We start from the raw sequence: 18,677 nt of genomic DNA on the forward strand, positions 1-18,677 counted from the left end.
AATGAGAGAACACAAATCATCTTATAAAATTTACAAATCATAAAAACCGATACATAAAAACGCAAAACCTGAAACCTGAAGGGGGTTGTTAACCAGTAACACGACCTTCAATTCCATGGTAAACTTTCATTTCAATGAAAGTCAGCAAAACAATGCAACGCAGATCATATTATCAGGGATCAGGCTGTAAGTTGCCATCATATTTTCAACATCCTAGTAACTTTTCACAGGTTAAACTTTCTGAACGTTTTACAGCATTTTCGTGCTGTTAGTGACATGAATAATTAATATTTTCTATGTGAATAGGAAAATTAATTTACATTGAAATTTATTTTTGTGTTTTACATATTTTCTAATGATTTTCTAAAGAATGGACTCTATTTTGTTGTGTACTGTAAAGTTAAAATAAGTGAGAAGTGAGTAAGCCTATTCAGCTGTCTCCTTTTATATATGTTCCAAATATGCCGGTAATTTGGTTATTTCTGCTTGTGAAAATGTAATAATAAGAATATTTAATAGTGTCTTCAGTAATAACAAATATATTTCACAAGTGCTCAGGAGGGAAAGATACAAAAAATATTAAACACACAAGTGAAATATATTTGTTATAACTGAAGACACTTTTAAATATCTTGATAATAAGAAAGGGTTTCCAATTTTCACTTCACAGAAGAATGCATGTCGTAGAAACGTCCAGAAACCATGACGACACAGCAAACATGTCAACATGTTTACGAATTTGTATAGATGACTGTGGCATTTTTATGAAAATGCCATTTATTGAACATACATGGACTCGAACATGTGTTACTGTATAGGCGAATGTTGACCTGTCATGATATGTTTTTATGGTGAAGATATACATGTATTAAAATGGTCTAAGGTCGATAACTCGAAATAATCACATTTATGTTAGAGGTTTGTTACATTTATTTATTTAATTATATATTTATCTATTTATTCCATAGCAATTGCTGATTCATTTTAATGTACAATGTATTTGTTGTTGCAGTAGTAACACATGTCACTGGGAAAATGGATATTCTTCAGCAAAATATATTTACATGGATTAAAATAGAGACGGATCGTCGTACACATTCTTTTTATATGTAAATTGAATCAAAGTTTATATTTTATGGAAAAAAACTACACACTACATAAGCGTGAATAGGAAATACCTCTGCGAACATGGACGTTTAACTGCAGTGTAACGTTAGAAATTGACCCCCATTGAAAACGGACCCGGTGTACAGGTGATGGAGCTATCTCTCCTGTTATAGGTAATGGTTAATCATGTTAATCTCCAGGGATTAATGGACAGTTCCTACGGCTACTTGAAAATTTATCTTTGTAATATTTGAAGTTAACAGAACTTAAAGTAATAAAACAATTTTGGATTAAGCATGAAACAATACAAAAACATACAGGTACTCTCTAAAATACTAAGAAATATGTTTCTTGATCTTGAGTTAATTTCATAACATTGTTATCGTGCATTTCAGTATGATTAAGTTACATTGGATAGTGTTAAACGCTGATAGAAGCTATGTGTTCTAAACATAGTGAGTTCCTCGTTTAATGTAAACCTATCCAAACCACTGTAGTTGCTAAAAAATTGTGGGATATTATCTAGTGAATAACTGATAGCAGTCTTCAATTCACATTTTCCACGATCATGTTAATCTCCAGGGATTAACCGAAAATGTCAATTTCACAAAACTGTACATTTTACGTATCAAATTAGTACTGATGAAAAGAGCCAATTAAGAATAACTTGTTTTGTTTTAAATATAATATTTCATCAATAAGTAAATTACTAAAGCCAAATGCCTTAAGGTAATGAATATTCTAAAGGTGAATGGGGAGCTGAAAGAAAAGCTTTACTAAGATTTTAAGAGCTCGTATAAGTCAAAATTAGACTATGGTTCCATTGTGTATAGGTCTACTAGACCTTCATATCTCAATTCATTTGACATTGTTCATCACCAGGGTCTAGGGCTCGTTCTCAGAGCTTTTAATACCATACCTACAGCAAGCCTATATGTAGAGGCTAACGAACTATCACTCTATATAGCCGTCGAAATTAATTGGCTTTGCAATACAACATTCAGCTAAGTCAAATCCTTCAAATCCTGCTTTTCCACTTGTATTTGATCCAAAATATAAAACCTTCTTTCAAAACAAACCAAACAGCATTCCACCATTCGGTATTCGGATTTCCGCTCTTTTACAAAACACAAATATTGATATTGACCAACTTCACTCATCTGGAACGATATAAATTCCACCATGGCTCTTGAATTCACATGTAGCTGACTTTTTACCTAATGAAATGGTTGCACCTTTCTTTCATTCTTACCGAAATTGCAGTTAAAATATAAAACATTTCTACATTTATATACTGACGATTCAAAAGATAACGATAAGGTTGCAGCGGCCATGGTTTCACAAGATGAAATCTATGGATGCCGGCTACCGAGGAACGCCTCCTTACAATTGCATATAATTTCTATTAATTACACTTTAAATACACTTAATGACATACTTTGGATTTGTTCCTCTAGAAAATACATTTGTTGTCACTTTGCATGTAAGCTCTAACGGGAACCTTGTGTATATTAGTTTCTAGATAGGTTATATATGATGTAACATCTTCAAAAGGAGACATCTTTCATTCGGGTAAATAAAAATCAAAGCATATCTGATTGTCGGTAAAGTGACTTAATTATGGAATTGATATTGTTTACAGTTAATCACATATACTTGGTTTATTGTTGCTTCACGTCCTATCAACAGCCAGGGTCGTTTAAGGACGTTCCAGGTTTAGGTGGTGGAGGAAAACAGGAGTCCCCAGAGAAAAACCATGACCTGCCGTCAGAATCTTGAAACTACCCAAAGTAGGCCTCGAACCCGCGACCAATAGGTGAAGGGCTAGTGATAAAGAAGATCAGAGGCCTTAACAATTTGGCCACAGCGACCCTATCTTCATTTACATTATATATTATATTTATATGTGTGTGATAAATTGAGGGTTGATATATATGTATGACTTATATAATACGATAAGATAAGATATTCAATGAAGGAAGTGATAACATATATATCTTACAAATATATTTGCTACACATATCTTACTATCTTTTTAAAACTTTTGTGAACATATCGATATCTTTATGTCATTTTTTAAAAGTATGTTATTTAAATTTTTATGTGAGCATTTGTACAATGCGACATCATCAAGTTGTCCTGTTGCAAAATAAACCTCGCATGAAAAGCATAGGGAAGGATGGATGCTGCTAGTAAATCCGTCGTCAACTTTTATTTTCCAGATATTGACCAATAAAAATGCATATCTGTTTAATATGTGTGTAGTATTTTTTTAGCAGCATGTTCTAATGGTTTTGTAATTTATTCAAAGTCACCGGCTAGTGTATAACACTAAGGGAAAATGTATCAATCGCAATGTGCACACCGTCTTCGTCGAACAATTAGAATCTTGTCATTTCCATTTCAGCTGAATATCCGCTGTTTACTTCTGAATTGTCTTTGCATTCTGGAGTTTCTATGTCCCTTGTTTCCTGATCCGCCCGGCATCTGCTGGTAAAAAGTACACATATATAAATACAACGTAGGAACGTGGAAGCACACAACACTAAGTTTTGAATGATTCATGCATTGTCAAACGCGTGATGATCCCACCTGTCCCCCAAAGCGATTACGTCCTGAAACAGCTCGCGAAGGTGATGAAGGAAACGGTGTTCTCTTTATCAAAGTAATAAATAAGAAACATATATTTAAAAAGGGATAAACAACAGGGTTTCGAAATTGGTGGTAATGAATATGAAGACAATAACGTATTTGTTCATTTGGGACTGACATTAGGTACATACATCATGACTGAACACCACTTATATTGTTTCTTTAAACTCACAGATCTAAATGAAGAGCTGAGGCAAAGTGTGTCGAGATTAGTTACAAGGCTTTGTTTATGGTCAATATGTTTAATATTACATTGGTAGGTATGCATGTTGAAAAAACACGAACATATGTATCATACTGTCATTTTATTTTCGGTGAAAATTTCCATTTTGATAACGATAATTTCTGGTAGCAGATTATCTTTTTTTCATGATTTAATTAGAAACACTTATTAATAATACTGTTGTTTGTCATAGCCTCACTTTTGACCTTAGTTGAACGTTCAGCTAGTAGACAAATTTGCGTTACAAATAATCCAAAATCAGAACATATCTTGGTCATGCAAACTGTAATGCAAATAAACATAAGTTCCTTGATTTATTTGCGTTTATATTAGTAGTCTGTTACTTTAAAAAGGACTATGAGTTTTGTAGTCATTTTGTCTTTTTAGATTCATCAATTCATTATCTTGCCTCGAGGGTATGATTTGAAGAAAAAATATCGCGAATTTCTTTCATTATATTTACACTGTTCTACTTACTAGGAGAAGGAAAATTCCTCTGTAGATCACTCTGATGAGTGATGGACTTGGTAGCCATTGATCTCCAATCGAAAACAAAACCTTCTAAAGATAGTTCCTAAAACTGACTTAATATCCGATATTTTGCCATAACTTTCAACATTCAAATTTTCACAGATTTATTTGCACTTCAAAGTCTGGATTTTGTAAATATTTCGACCACTCTGCTAGCATCAGTTTCCTCCCGGTCTTTATAAATTTAGGCACTCTTGATTATAATTGTCTTAGAAAGACGGACCTGACATAATGATGTAGACTATGTCATCGTTTGGTTAGATTATAGTTTATCCTCTTTAATGCTGAAATGTTATTCGCTTGTATTTTGTGAAATATTACAAAAATAAATATGGTAATATTGTATTCTTACTACGACGAAATCGTTATACGCTGAAAATGCTTACTTCCAAAAACGTTTCCCGTCTTCAATTGTTTCCGGTAAGATTGCATCCCTTGTTTCCGGCAAATATATGGATGATAATCCTGCCATTATGGAAAGCATCCCGAAAACTCCAAACGGCAGAATTTGTCCGACCTTTCCGCTTACCAAAATTGTCTGAAATATTTTAGAAATTCGTGTTGCTATTTTAAGTATTAAGTTATGACTGAGTGTTTTGTAAAAACAACCCCCCATCCCCCAAAAAGAAAAAAGAAAAAAAATCGTTTCATTGTTTCAACCATACTTCGGAACTTATTGCAGTGAATATTACAAACATTGTAGAGAGAATTCTTCCAATTAGTGAGAAGTTCAGTTTTCATAACACGATCTTTACAATTATCAAATGAGATGCCCACGGAATAAGGGTCATCTGACTATAAAGACCTATATATGAAAATGGCCAAATAGACCCAAAATAGATTGCTCAACTACACTAAAACTTACATAGAAACCATTGGTTGATTCATAGAGACATTGTCCGCAAATTGAAATATATACACCACATAAATACCATTACTCCGTACATATTGCTTGTTAAAAAAATGCAGCAGGCCCTATATCAATACGCTAACGCATTTCAACACATTTGACCCCTGTGACCATGAATGTAGATCAAGGAGATCAAACTCGGTAGCCCTTCATCCTATTATACTACATACCCAATGTCAGCAGCATGGGCCAATTTTTTTATTAAGAAGTCGTTTAATGATTTTAACATATTTGACCAACATGATCTTGAAAGCCGGTCAAGGTCATTCATATTAACAGTTTTGGTAGACCTTATTCCTACCACGCAGAAGGCCTAATATCAGGTGCCTGGGCCTTTTGTTCATTGAGGAGTCGTTTAAAGATTTTAACATATTTCACATGTGTGACCTTGAAAGTGGGTCGGGTCATTCATATTAATAAAGTTGGTAGCCCTTTACCACATCATACTACCGATCCAATACAAGAACACTTGGCCTTTTGGTTATTTAGTCATTTGAATGGAAAGTTTGCGCAGGGCGGACGACGCCTATAAATCGAGATCTAGAAGTTTGTTTTTTTTTTACTTTTGGTAATCGTCACTCACCGCATCTGCAACATATGGTGCCATGATTCCACCTAATCGTGCTGCACATGCACTCGCACCCATACCCGCGTTTCTTGTCATAGTCGGAAACAATTCCGATGAAAACAAATATATGGTATTATATGCGGCTGATGCGAAAAATTTACAAACCATGGCAGCAGCTATGACGATGATGGGATTTTCTGAAAAATAAATATATGCTCATATTGACGTTAGAATTAAACACGTTATTGGTAAATAGTTTATAATCTTATTAAATCTTGATCCGTTACTCTCATCTAAGAATTAGATTCTGCATTTCAATAAGTTTGTTGGGGTCAAAATTGAACTTCGATAACCATTCGAGACAACTAATTGTCATAGCAAAGTAGTTTCCTTCTAATGTGTCTCTTTGAACTACCTAAGGTCTTTGAGTGAAAGAAAAAGTAATTATGCTATTGGTTTTGTCCGGAAGCCGTAATATACAAGTCATGAAAATTGGTATTCGTACTAAATATCACTCATATTTATAGCCTTTGACGTTTGAGTGTATATCTAACGGACAGTTTCCAATATCTCAAGTTTCAAAGTGTTTATATCTAAGAGGTAAACCCACAAAAACAGGTTTTGAGAGATGCCATTGGATTAAAATAATGTGAATGTCTCCAGTTATTATAACATGTTTCTCTGTAAAGTTCACAGAATTCGACCTCTTTATCCAATTAACAAATTTTGTCTCTTCACCTTGGGTTGTGGTTTGACACGAAGGACACGTTCATTCAATGTCTGAGGTGTATCAGATGATAAAAGACTCTGTTCTTGCAGCATGAACAAGTGATTAAAAGATATCAGGAACTAATTTCATGATAGCTGCTGCAGTGTATAAATATATTAATGTACAAGGCTAAACTAACCACCAAACGTACACTTAACTTGCAATCACAGATCTCGTAACTTTCGGAACTGTTGATGTTATAGCATGTATATGGTTGTATACACTGGTTGGGAAGCTGATAGAAAAGTTAAGACTTTAAAGAGCTGTCATTAGATCAAAATTAGACTACGGTTCCATCGTGTATGGTCTGCTAGACCTCCTTATATTAAATCATTAGACACTGTCATCACCAAGGCCTCACGGAGCTTTTCAGACCACACCTACAGAAATCCTCTATGTAGAGGCTAACGGACCATGACTATATGGCCGTTGAAACCAATTGGCTTTGCAATACAACATTCAGCTAAAGTCAAATCCTTTAAATCCTACTTTTTCACTTGTATTTGATCCAAAATATAAAACCTTCATTCAAAACAAACCAAACGGCATTCCACCATTTGGCATTCGGACTTCCGCTCTTTTACAAAACACAAATATTGATATTGACCACATTTAGTCATTTGGAAAAATAGAAATTTTACCTTGGCTCTTGAATTCACCTGAAGTTGATGTTTCAATTCATGAAATGGTTAAATCAGACACTGACAGTTGCAACTTTCATTCATTCTTCTAGAAATTGCAGTTAAAATATAAAACATTTCAAAACATATTTATTGAAGTCACGCCGATGAAATTTCTGAACAGTATTGATGCTGCTCCATTTCTAAAACACGTTACTCATCGAAAGGAATGGTCACTGCGTTATGCAGTATATACCGGTCTGTAATAATAACGTATCACGGTAAGATATGCAGAAGATGATTATTTGACCTCTTCGTTCTCCTTGATATTGACGTTTTCGCTTGATTAATTTATAAAGTGCAACACCCATGCGGCAACTGTAAACAAATGAAATAACTTTCATTGTAGACTGAAATGTTAACATTTACCTGGCTGGAGAAACAACATGACAAGCATTGATGACGCACACGCACATCCTGCAAGTATTATGCTTAAACTATAAACTCGTTTCCGTCCAGCCCGATCCACACAAAAACTGACCATGATTATCGCTGGAATTTCTATCAATCCTGCTAAAAATATATTCAAAAAGAAATTTCCTTTCATGTTTCCAGCATTAAGTGAGAGTCCATAGTACGTCATGTTAACGACTGACCTGGAATCAGAGAAACATATTCAGATAACTATTCTACTAAAACAATTAAAACTATAACAACATTTGTCATCAAAACCTTAAATAAAACTTAAGTTGACGAAGCCATTATGTTAAAACTACGTGAATTGAAAGGAAAATATCATCTGCTTCAAGGAAAACCACCATTCCTTCAAGTCTTGCGCTCGGTCATATTAAGAAATTCGTTAGGAAAGTTATGACTCATTGCAAGGCTTACATTCTCTTTGGGATCTAAATTCGAATATTTTGTAGAGGCAGTTTTTTTTTCAGTTACATCTATATGCACGCCGTTTGTTCATCAGGGAACTGCTCCCATTACCACGATTTTCTTGGTAGTAGTCGTCAACTAATTGACAAATATTCGGAACACAAGGTTTCAAAAGATGCCGGATGATGAAAATTATGGGATGTTATCATATCGTTATGGTGATTCCATTGAGAAATATTTCTATTTCTTATGCGATATGAACGCGGATGTGTTGGATGCTCGTTAGTTTGCCTGTTGGGCATTGTTGTATATCTTGTTCTCATTTGAGTATGTAACATTACTTAAGTGGGTTGACTAATTGTTCTATGGCGGGTGTCGTCAATAGAACAGAAGACGCTTACTCTTCCGAAACACCTAGTCTCGTTCTCTATTTTCATGAATCTCTGTGTATATCTTTCTTTTATTCATATTTTGCTTAGGTTTTATTGAGTTTGGAATATAATTATGCTGATATTTTGGTCTTATTTTTAAATACATGCTTGTGTAAGCGACATTGTAGGTTTGTCATGTCAGAATGTATACTTTGTGGTTTCGTGTAGTTAATTCTGTTCTCGTCTAGGAACGTGAATTTTCTTGCTTGGATTCACATGGCAGATGGATGTCATTGTTGAACCAGAAGACGTATTCAACTTTGAAAACCGTGTTTTGTTTCGTTGAAAATTTCCATGTAAATCTTTTATTTTGATATTATTTTCCCTTATTCTGTTGAAGTTTTGGGATTTGCCTTGTTGCTTTTCATGCCGTGACCCACTAACATTTTAAGATCCAGTTTGTTTCAGATAATGCAAATAACATTTGGAATATATTCGAGATCAGTTGCAAATAAAATGTGATGTTATAGTAGGACTGGTTTGTAAAAAATGTGTAGTTTTCTGTTGCCCTTGCCATTTGTGATGTTAGTGATTTTCTGTTATCTACATTAATCCCAATCATACTGGTGCGTGTGTTTAATCTTTGGTTCTTTTGACGTCTGTTTGTTAGTGATTTTCTCGAATATATTCCAAAATACAATTTCCCATTCACAAATATCCTTTATATATATTTTAAAAATTTAGTCCATATAACTTACCAATTGAAAAATAGAATGAGCGCTCGAGAAAGAACGCCTCTTGAGAAGAGAAACTGAAACAAATTGCCGGTTGGTGCTTGGACCTTACTCTCTACATTCCTATACAGTCGGGTAATCATTACGTTCCTCTTATTAACCTTGGCTGTCTTTTGAAGAATGACGTTGGCCTCTTCCATTCGGTGTTTACTTATCAACCAACGAGGTGATTCAGGGAGCAGCCTGAAATATTGTTCAATACAATATCTGTTTGATATGCAGATTATGATTATTTAGGGTTCATTTCTGTTTTAATGGTAGATATGGGCTTACTGGGCAGGGAAGCCGGGATACAATAGGGGAAATAGAATGAATTCCTAAAAGCCATTCTTCTGTAGGTAGGGTTTGATTTTGTTCCAATTTGGTCTGAACCATTCTGAAGTGAAAGACTCAATTTTGAAGCAACGGTTATTAAGATATTAAGTGCCGGAGTCCAAAAGGTGAAATATATGAAACACTTTTAACTCCTTCCTGGGTAGGAATGTCAGGTTTCTGTCCAAATATGGTCTGAAACATCCTCTGGTGAGGGGAAATCACATTCGTAAAGCGATGGGTCGCGGCATCTTGGGGTGGAAGGGCTGTGCTCAATTGGGAAACCACTTCTGTAGGAATGATAGGATTCTATCCCAATTTGGTATGTGTGAAGGTTGACTTGTACGTTTAGTTTGTTTTGCTGACACAATGAAAGCAGAAGAATATAAGTTTATAGGGAAAAAACGATGAAAACCATTGCAATTCGTATTCGAATTCATTCGTTTTAGTTAAAATAAATAAAAACTAAGTCAAAGCCAGGTGAACGATTGAGGGCGTATTGGCCTCCTCTTTCTATTTCTGATTTCATGCCATTGACTTTCTCTGTCGATACAAAATAATAAATGTTACTCCCTTTTTTAGGACAAATAAAATAAACGAATAGTGCGTAGGTGTGTGAATGATATGCATGTGAAGCATAATTCCTCTTTGAAAAAATCCAAAATACGTTTTTTCACCGAGGTGGGACATTACACATAGTGAAAACCACTGGCACTGGGCGAATGCTGACACTAAAATGCAGACAGTGTCGTTACTCCTTACCTTGAGTTGAAGATGAGTGAACACAAACTACCCTCTACATCGAAAGTACTATATATATTGGACATGAAAATTTAATTTTCTTGATTTATGTGAAAATCGCGTACATTTTTTCCAACAAAAATAATCAGCTATACGGTATGATGAATTTGTAAATATAGGATGCAAGGTATGAAAAAACGTGAACGACATCGATCTTTTCATGTTAACTTCCTCGTCACAACACCATGTAGAACACCTGAAATAGTTTTTGCTTTTGATAATATATAAACGCATAAATGTTAATCACACCAAACCAATCAAGGAGCAACATCAACATGCTATCGTAGATGTAATGTAAACAAAAGATGTTGAGAAATCGCCAAGAAAGGTCATTGATTGGCAACTAATCGTGAAAATAAAACATGCTGAGATTTGTTGAAATATACGATAAAGCTAATTTTGATATGCAATATAGAAGCTGTAAATACATTAATGTTTTCTTGGTAGATACATACCACCAGTACAGGACAAACAGAAGAGCTGGAGCGGAACAAACAATGTTGATGTAGTGCCAGTGTCTGACAAAGAAACTTACGCCAGACAGAACTACCACACCGAGTGAAAAGAAATCTTGGAGAAACAGGGCAGCGTATTTTCTTTTTGATGGCCCAACCAATTCAACACCTGAAAGATTGTACAAAATAAACTCAAGAGCATAGCACAATTTAGGACAAATAGAAGTAGATTTAGAGTTGATCGAAATTATAGATTAAATTGGATTGTGTAGATGTGAGAAGAATTTCAGAAGTGAAAGTTCACTACAGTAAACCAGAAGGATGTTCTATAAAATAATTCTGTTCTGATAGCATTTTTGTTTTTAATATGTTTATCTAGTCATCAAAATGTACATTTTTTCTTTCACATTTAGGGAGTTTCTGTTTAACAGCAATGTTTCATACAGTCAAAACATCAATCGGTGTAATACTGACTGACACAATTTTTTTCTAAATGAGCTAAACAACACACACGATACATACCCAAGATGAAACCTACGCCGAAGATTCCCTGTGTGGCGGCACCAATTGCTGTTATAATGATAGTGAACACCGCGTAGGAGGACGACCAAGACATTCCAAACGTCAGACCGAACATCAACATCAAAGCTGAGCAATGCGTCGTTTTACGACCAATTCTAAAAGTTTATACAAAATACACAAAAGCGAATAACACCTTTTAATAGTTATAGAGCTAGATACAGATTAGCAGAACAATGATTTAAATTCCATCATTCAGCTGTTTCGTCATTCTATAACTTGTCAGTGATCCTAATGGCATACATTTTGAAGCCTAAGAGGCAACTGAGGAAAATCCAAAGAGGTCGAAAATAAATTTAGACGGGGAGGTGCACTTGACTCATACTTCAATCTCCGTAATTTTCATATGCATGTATCATCTTATAACGTCATGTGTATAATTTGAACAGCGGCAATAATATTCCAATGAATTAAAATCTAGAATTCAGGTTACGCCAGACTTCTAGGACTAAAAATTCAACATCAGTGAATTGCACCTTTAACACAGATTTTCAAAATTAAAGACACGTATACGTTTTCTATTTGATCTTAACCGTAGCATTTCCGTACCACATTGCTACCGTACCGTTTCCATATTGCTACAGTAGCATTTCCATATACGCTTCCCACTCAAAAAGCTTTTATTTAAAGTTCTGTCGTAAAAAGGAACGGATCGTTCCTTTTATAAAACACACACAAAAAAATATAGAAATCACACACACAATATTTATTTCAATATTACGATTTAATTACATTTAACTTGAATCTATAATATAGTTTGGTTAAATAATTTTTAATGTGCACATATTTGCGTAGAGTCTTTATCAATCCAATATATGCATACCCATACATCCTTTAAGATATGTGTCAGATGTAATAGGGTCGGTGATAGAATTAGATGTTACCTACTTATTCATCGGCAGGTGTTTAAATAATTTTTAATGTGCACATATTTGCGTAGAGTCTTTATCAATCCAATATATGCATACCCATACATCCTTTAAGATATGTGTCAGATGTAATAGGGTCGGTGATAGAATTAGATGTTACCTACTTATTCATCGGCAGGTGTTTAAATAATTTTTAATGTGCACATATTTGCGTAGAGTCTTTATCAATCCAATATATGCATACCCATACATCCTTTAAGATATGTGTCAGATGTAATAGGGTCGGTGATAGAATTAGATGTTACCTACTTATTCATCGGCAGGTGTTTGGCTTCATAACACAACCTCTTTCTTTGTCTGATAAAACATGGGCAAATCGGCTACCTACCGTTCATATATCGTTCATTTGTGTCGTCACAATGTCGCACATTTATGAAATCAAAATGACATCATTGACACTTTTCAGCCAAGCACTTTCTGGTGGATGTTATCGTACTATTTTAGTAATTGGAGTTATAACATCCAATTTTTGTACTAAAAACTAATTCCTATGCATAAATATTAACTCACTGGTCAGAAAGTCGACCAAACAGAAAAGACCCCAGGAACTTTCCAACAACAAACAATGACTTGCACAGCGGCACAAGGCGAGTCCTATCGCAAACAATGTTGAACTGAAAGTAGAAAATAGAACAATTGAAATATCAGGATATTGATGATTGCTAATATTTGAATTATCTATTGAAAATGCAATTGCTTTGGGAAATTATTACCATTTCGCAACGATGTTAGAGTTGAATCGTGTCATATAAAATCTGAAATATCTTACATGTTCCATTTAGACTTGTATCCCAAGCAAAATATTTGAATTGTTATAACAACGTATTTTTGTAATGGTCCATTGCTTTTGTAGTATATGGCGCATGACAAGGAAATATACAAATGGAATTCAAGGTCAAATTTATTATTTTTATGTCAGTGGGGCTAACACTGAAAAAAAGTGATGTAATGTATTTGCATTCACGGTATGGGGTGGCGACTTTTTGGCCTTAATCGAACGTCCTCCTATGCGAGGAATTATTAAATTAAATTAACTATTAAATGAATATTTTACCTTGGAGGTAAAGGTTTCATCAAACAAGGAGTTGCTGTAAACCCATTCCGTGCATTTAACGAGAGAAGCGTTGACAGGTTTACTGGATTTGTCAAATATAACATCACTGGCATTAAATAAGTACATATGGCATCGGTCATAATCAAGGGTGGTTTCATCTGCTGACGGTGGTATGTAATTGTTGACAAGTTCCAGATGGTAGCTACTTTGTACATTGTAAGTGTCATTTTCCAGTCCGGGAATTTTACACCTGTAAATAGTGTCAGCATATACAGAAATAGATAATACATAAAAGTCATATTATCATTCTTACTGTTATCGTTTCATTCCGATTAAAATATGGATCCCTATTCTCACTACATTACTCTTTCCTGTAGGATATTAAAGGATCTGAATTTTAATCAGATTGTTTTATCAAAAATCCAAATGTTTGGTATGTCTAATGTAGCACTTAATAAATTTTATCATTCACCATTTCTTCAATACCTAGAATTAGGTCTATGACATTTGACTTACTTTACGAAAGGTATTGTTCCTGGTTTGTGCGATAAAATCACGGATTGACCGAGCGGTTGTTATAACTCTACTCACATTAGTAACATCCACCATTCTATATATTTTTGGTACATATATGTAACTTGCTTTGATCTAGTGAGATCTTAGATAAGTTCGATATTGGTCATAATTCCTCAATATTTCCCAGATTTTGAAGACTTATCAAATGTTGATATAGATAAAAATTATTTCCACCAATGAATCAAACTTTGAATAAAATTGTACTTACAATATATTTTTAATCTTCTAAGCTCTCATGTTTATTCAGGGTTTCTACACAAGTCGAAAATATCCTATTTTATGGACACACCATGCAACAGATTACTTGAAACTTCGTTAAGAAATCATGTCAGTATCTGCCGGAAGTGTTATGACCCTTAGATGATTACTATCAAAATCAGCTCATGTCTGAATTATCTTTTTGCCACTAATTTCAAGAACGACTGATCGATGCAGATCTATCTTACGAGTTATCCTGTCAGTGTCATCAACAGAACAAGAAAGTGTCTAATGAAAACATGAAGATATGTTACATAAATAAATTGACTAGCCTTTTAAATGTGTAATGTGATATATTTGATATTTTCCATTCTTAAAGTGTTGTAGTCAACGGGATATTACTCTGTTGCAGTGACATAAATGACCACAGCATTTACCTATCTGATTGATAAAAATATTGAAACATGTCGAAGAGTTATCGTCCATTTGTAGTTAAGTTCTAATGTAAGTCACAATTATTTTTCTTATATCCCTAAATGGCATACATCACCGTAATGAGGTTTGAAACACCATCACGACTATACGAATGTTTAGTAGGACACAGGCTCATAATCAAAGTGACCGAAAATATCCAGACCTTCGCGGTTCAATTAGAGAACACTCCATTTCTCAGTAATGACTCAATTATTAAAATGTATTTATTCTTTATTAACGTCACACTGATTTTCAAACCATAAATTGTAATAAAAACCTAACAAAGGTAAATAAATCAAGATATTTGGTGGACTGAATACCTATCCTGAGCGTTGATCAATTAACACTAAATTTCAGAATGTTGGTACCGGTATCATCTTGCTTTAAGTCTATCAATTATCAGTATGATTATAATGAAAATAGGAAAAAATCAGTTTTAATGTTTTCCTTGGGATAAGTTGTATATAAGTTTCACGAAGGTCTGCTAGAAAAACACGTTGGGCATTGAATTAAAATTTACTTATAATATTAGATATCAATAAAATGTTTATTTTGTTGTCGGATTATAATAATGGACAGTGGAAGTTACCTGTGTTCAGGCGTATGGAGCGCAATCACCGTCATTATTTCATATAGTCCACCAAACATCACGCTGCAACATAGGAGGGCATACACCCGCTTCTGGTACAAACCAAATTCACCAACACTTTTCAAAATATCCTCCATGTTCATGATTTTTAAATAGGATGTTAGTCTGTTGTCTGCCGATACTGAATGCTGTTACATAACGCATGAAGATGCTGCTAAGGACACTGTATATATAATTATATCTGTAATGTCACGCGAAGCACTTTGTCCCGTTTTTTTGTGGATGTACATACACTGAATATGATCAGCCGACCGGTGACAGTGACACTAATTATCATATTATATATCATATTGCACTTTAACTTTTAGAAACGTCAACGAAATATAATCAAAGGACCTCTTTCACGAACAATGGAATTTTGTCCACGGCTCGAATTAATCCAAACCATGTGACATTTATAGCGCCCCATTACACTCCCCTGAAATAGTACTTAAAAAATTCAAAAGGCCCTAGGGCCTGAATTATTATAGAATTTGTGACATTTACTGAGGGTATAAGGTAAGGTTCAGAAATGGCTCCATAACAAGGCAAGGGTTCATTGCAAGGCTTCTTATAACCACTTATTTTGTTCATTGGAATCTATTTGTCATTTTAAGCAAACATTATTTGTCAAATTTGGCATAAGAAAAAAGTTATGATCAATTAAATAATTTGGCCCCTTATATTTGCTGTTCTTAGCCAAAAAATTGAAAAAAATCGTGACCGGTAAATTTGTCAATTAGCAGCTTAATTGCGTGGAGTCAGAATCTCGAAAGTGACGTCATGTGAATGATTTGATGTTGTGATATATTTCTTATCTTTCTTTTTGTTCTTCAAAATATGAAATAGAGATAAAGAAAGTTTAGAGATGACATTGGATTAAAAAAACATCTTTGCAAGTAAAGTAAGAGGCCTTGAGGGCGCATATCAGTTCTTTAAGATACCCCATTTTCATAGGCATCACCCACGTTTAACTACAGGAATAAGGCTATAATAACATGGCTCAAGAGGATGCCTGATTTACAATACAGATTCATTAAATATACGACTGGCAGACTGGAGGATTTTAGGATTTTTCTGATGGCTATAATAGCCAAGGTAGTATAACATTGATGCAACATGTGCACACATGCCAGATGTTCTTTTCCCTGCAGGGTAAAGACAGTAATAAGCCTCGATAGATCATCTGAATAAGTTGTTTCAAACTGGATCTAAACATAGTATTTTGTTTGTGACTTGTGGCGTGAATGAATCTGACCACGAATGAGATTATCCGCATGTTGGTATACCCAGATCTCATAGTCACCTTCATTTGACTGGTGCTCAACAATATAACAAGTGGACAGTTTGATCAGTTAAATACCACGTGCTAATGTCTCAAGGTACTCAAGATTTAACTGAGGAAAGAAAACATTTGATGCTTCTAGTTTTTAGCCACTCATTTTTGGCTCTACGAGTCATGTTTGGATCATCCGTAACCCGCTTCACAAGAGCATTATCTCTTTGCAAAAGAGATACCATGCGAATTGCAATTTGTATGTCTCTCTGCTTACGCTGGGGGTCTGAAACGTATATGGGCCCTCTGAAACCATACAGGCTTGCGGTTACTATACGTACAAGTTTTCCAATGATTGTAATCAGATGATTTGAAGTGAGTGTATCTTTAAAAAGTACCCATTTTTCCAATCTTCAATGGTAAGACTCCACAACCCAACGTACCTTGGTACAGCAAAGATCATCGTTAGCTTGTTGCTAGGAGATCAAGTACATACCTGAAACAACGATCTACAATCATATTGTCATTTTCACGTAACCATGATGTTAGAAGATCAAAATTACTCATGATCGTTTTTGTAATGCTTGCATCATTGATGTTGCCATAGTATGGTCCTATTGTCTAACACGTATCCATCAGGTAACACAACTGACATTAATTTCAGATATTTGGTTTTCTTTTTCAAATATTACTGCCAACTTCTACAATCACTCCATCTTTCTTGAGGACATTTTTCAGCCAACGATTTTGTGGGGAATCTAGGCTCCTTGATGATTTTCTAGCCTTACCACAATCCTTTTTCACGATGTTTTCGAAATAACACTGGACGTGCATTATAAAGTCTTATCGAATATAGTTTCACACCCCAGAACGTGGTGAGTAGTAGTGCCTCGGGCAACAAAAAGTTACCTGTATACGAGTTCATACGTGTCCGAATCCGTACCGGCTGAAGAGTTGTCCGAGCATATAGTTTTTATTTACAAAATACATTTTTGAAGTGTTTCGATGTACTCCATAGCGATATGAAATTGTCTGACTGATACTAATGTTGCAATGAACACAGAAAAAAATCACTGCGAATTAGAAAGAAAATCAGTGTTACAAAATTTAGAAAATAATTTCAAAGATCATTTGTTTACGTTTTGGCTATCCATATCTTGATAGAAACTTAAATATTGTCCGTTAAATATACATACAAACTTCAAGGGCTGGGGAAGCAGCTATGATGCCAGGTAGTTGTAAAAGTATCCGGGACTAGACTAAGCATTACAACAATATAGTTCAGCAGTGACAAGGTGTCAGATATATGTTTTAATTTTAATCATTGTTCTTAATATTCTTAGTTGTACGATTAAGAAATATGCAGCATGGAAGTTCCACAATAGCACACTATGACGTATTGATATATTGATACATCAAATGTTTGTTTACCTGAAGTAATTACTAGCATTGATGACTTTATAATCAGGTTAGATAAGATATTAAGTGAAGTAAGTGTTAACACGTATATCTTACAAATATATTTTATATACATATCTTACAATCTTTTTACAACTATTTGAACATATCTTTATTTTTCAGTAACTTTATATCAATTCATAAACATATGTTATACAATATATAATTGAACATTTGTACATCGTTGAACTTTGTTATTTTCTATATATTTACAAATACAAATGGATATCTGTTTAAGATATGTATAGTATTTTTTCAGTAAAATGTTTTAATGGTTTTGTAATTAATTAAAAATCACTGGCTAGTGTATAACACTAAGGAAAATGTTTAGAAGGTTTAGAAATTACACTGTTTTACTTACAAGGAGAAGGAAAATTCCTCTTTAGATCACTCTGATGAGTGATGGACTTGGTAGCCATTAATCCACAATCGAAAACAAAACCTTCTAAAGATAGTTCCTAAAACTTACTTGATATCCCATATTTTCAACTTTCAACATTCAAATGTTAA

At 34.2% G+C, this 18,677-nt stretch overlaps 1 protein-coding gene across 1 annotated transcript; it reads right to left on the reverse strand.

Annotated features, from left to right (window-relative positions):
* Positions 1-3,488: 3,488 nt before the first annotated feature.
* On the reverse strand, positions 3,489-15,471 carry LOC132565608 (organic cation transporter protein-like). Its single transcript, XM_060230255.1, has 10 exons — positions 15,395-15,471; positions 13,558-13,807; positions 13,014-13,117; positions 11,518-11,672; positions 10,996-11,164; positions 9,392-9,610; positions 7,810-8,036; positions 6,007-6,188; positions 4,900-5,051; positions 3,489-3,594 (listed from the first exon to the last, which is right to left on the reverse strand). The coding sequence occupies exons 1-10, from the start codon at positions 15,451-15,453 to the stop codon at positions 3,489-3,491; spliced, it is 1,623 nt and encodes a 540-aa protein (XP_060086238.1). The 5' UTR covers positions 15,454-15,471.
* Positions 15,472-18,677: the final 3,206 nt, after the last annotated feature.

Source organism: Ylistrum balloti, unplaced genomic scaffold (assembly GCF_031769215.1).
Source record: "Ylistrum balloti isolate Yb309-2 unplaced genomic scaffold, AGI_CSIRO_Ybal_v1 Utg369726, whole genome shotgun sequence".
Classification (NCBI taxonomy): domain Eukaryota; kingdom Metazoa; phylum Mollusca; class Bivalvia; order Pectinida; family Pectinidae; genus Ylistrum; species Ylistrum balloti.

Excerpts from the sequence above, each read along its gene's own strand:
- LOC132565608 (XM_060230255.1), bottom strand. The coding sequence starts at position 15,453 with ATGTTTGGTGGACTATATGAAATAATGACGGTGATTGCGCTCCATACG. Across the intron at positions 8,037-9,391 it reads CTCATTCTATTTTTCAATTG|GTCAGTCGTTAACATGACGT; the intron begins GTAAGTTATATG and ends CTCTGATTCCAG. Across the intron at positions 6,189-7,809 it reads CATGTTGTTTCTCCAGCCAG|AAAATCCCATCATCGTCATA; the intron begins GTAAATGTTAAC and ends TTTATTTTTCAG.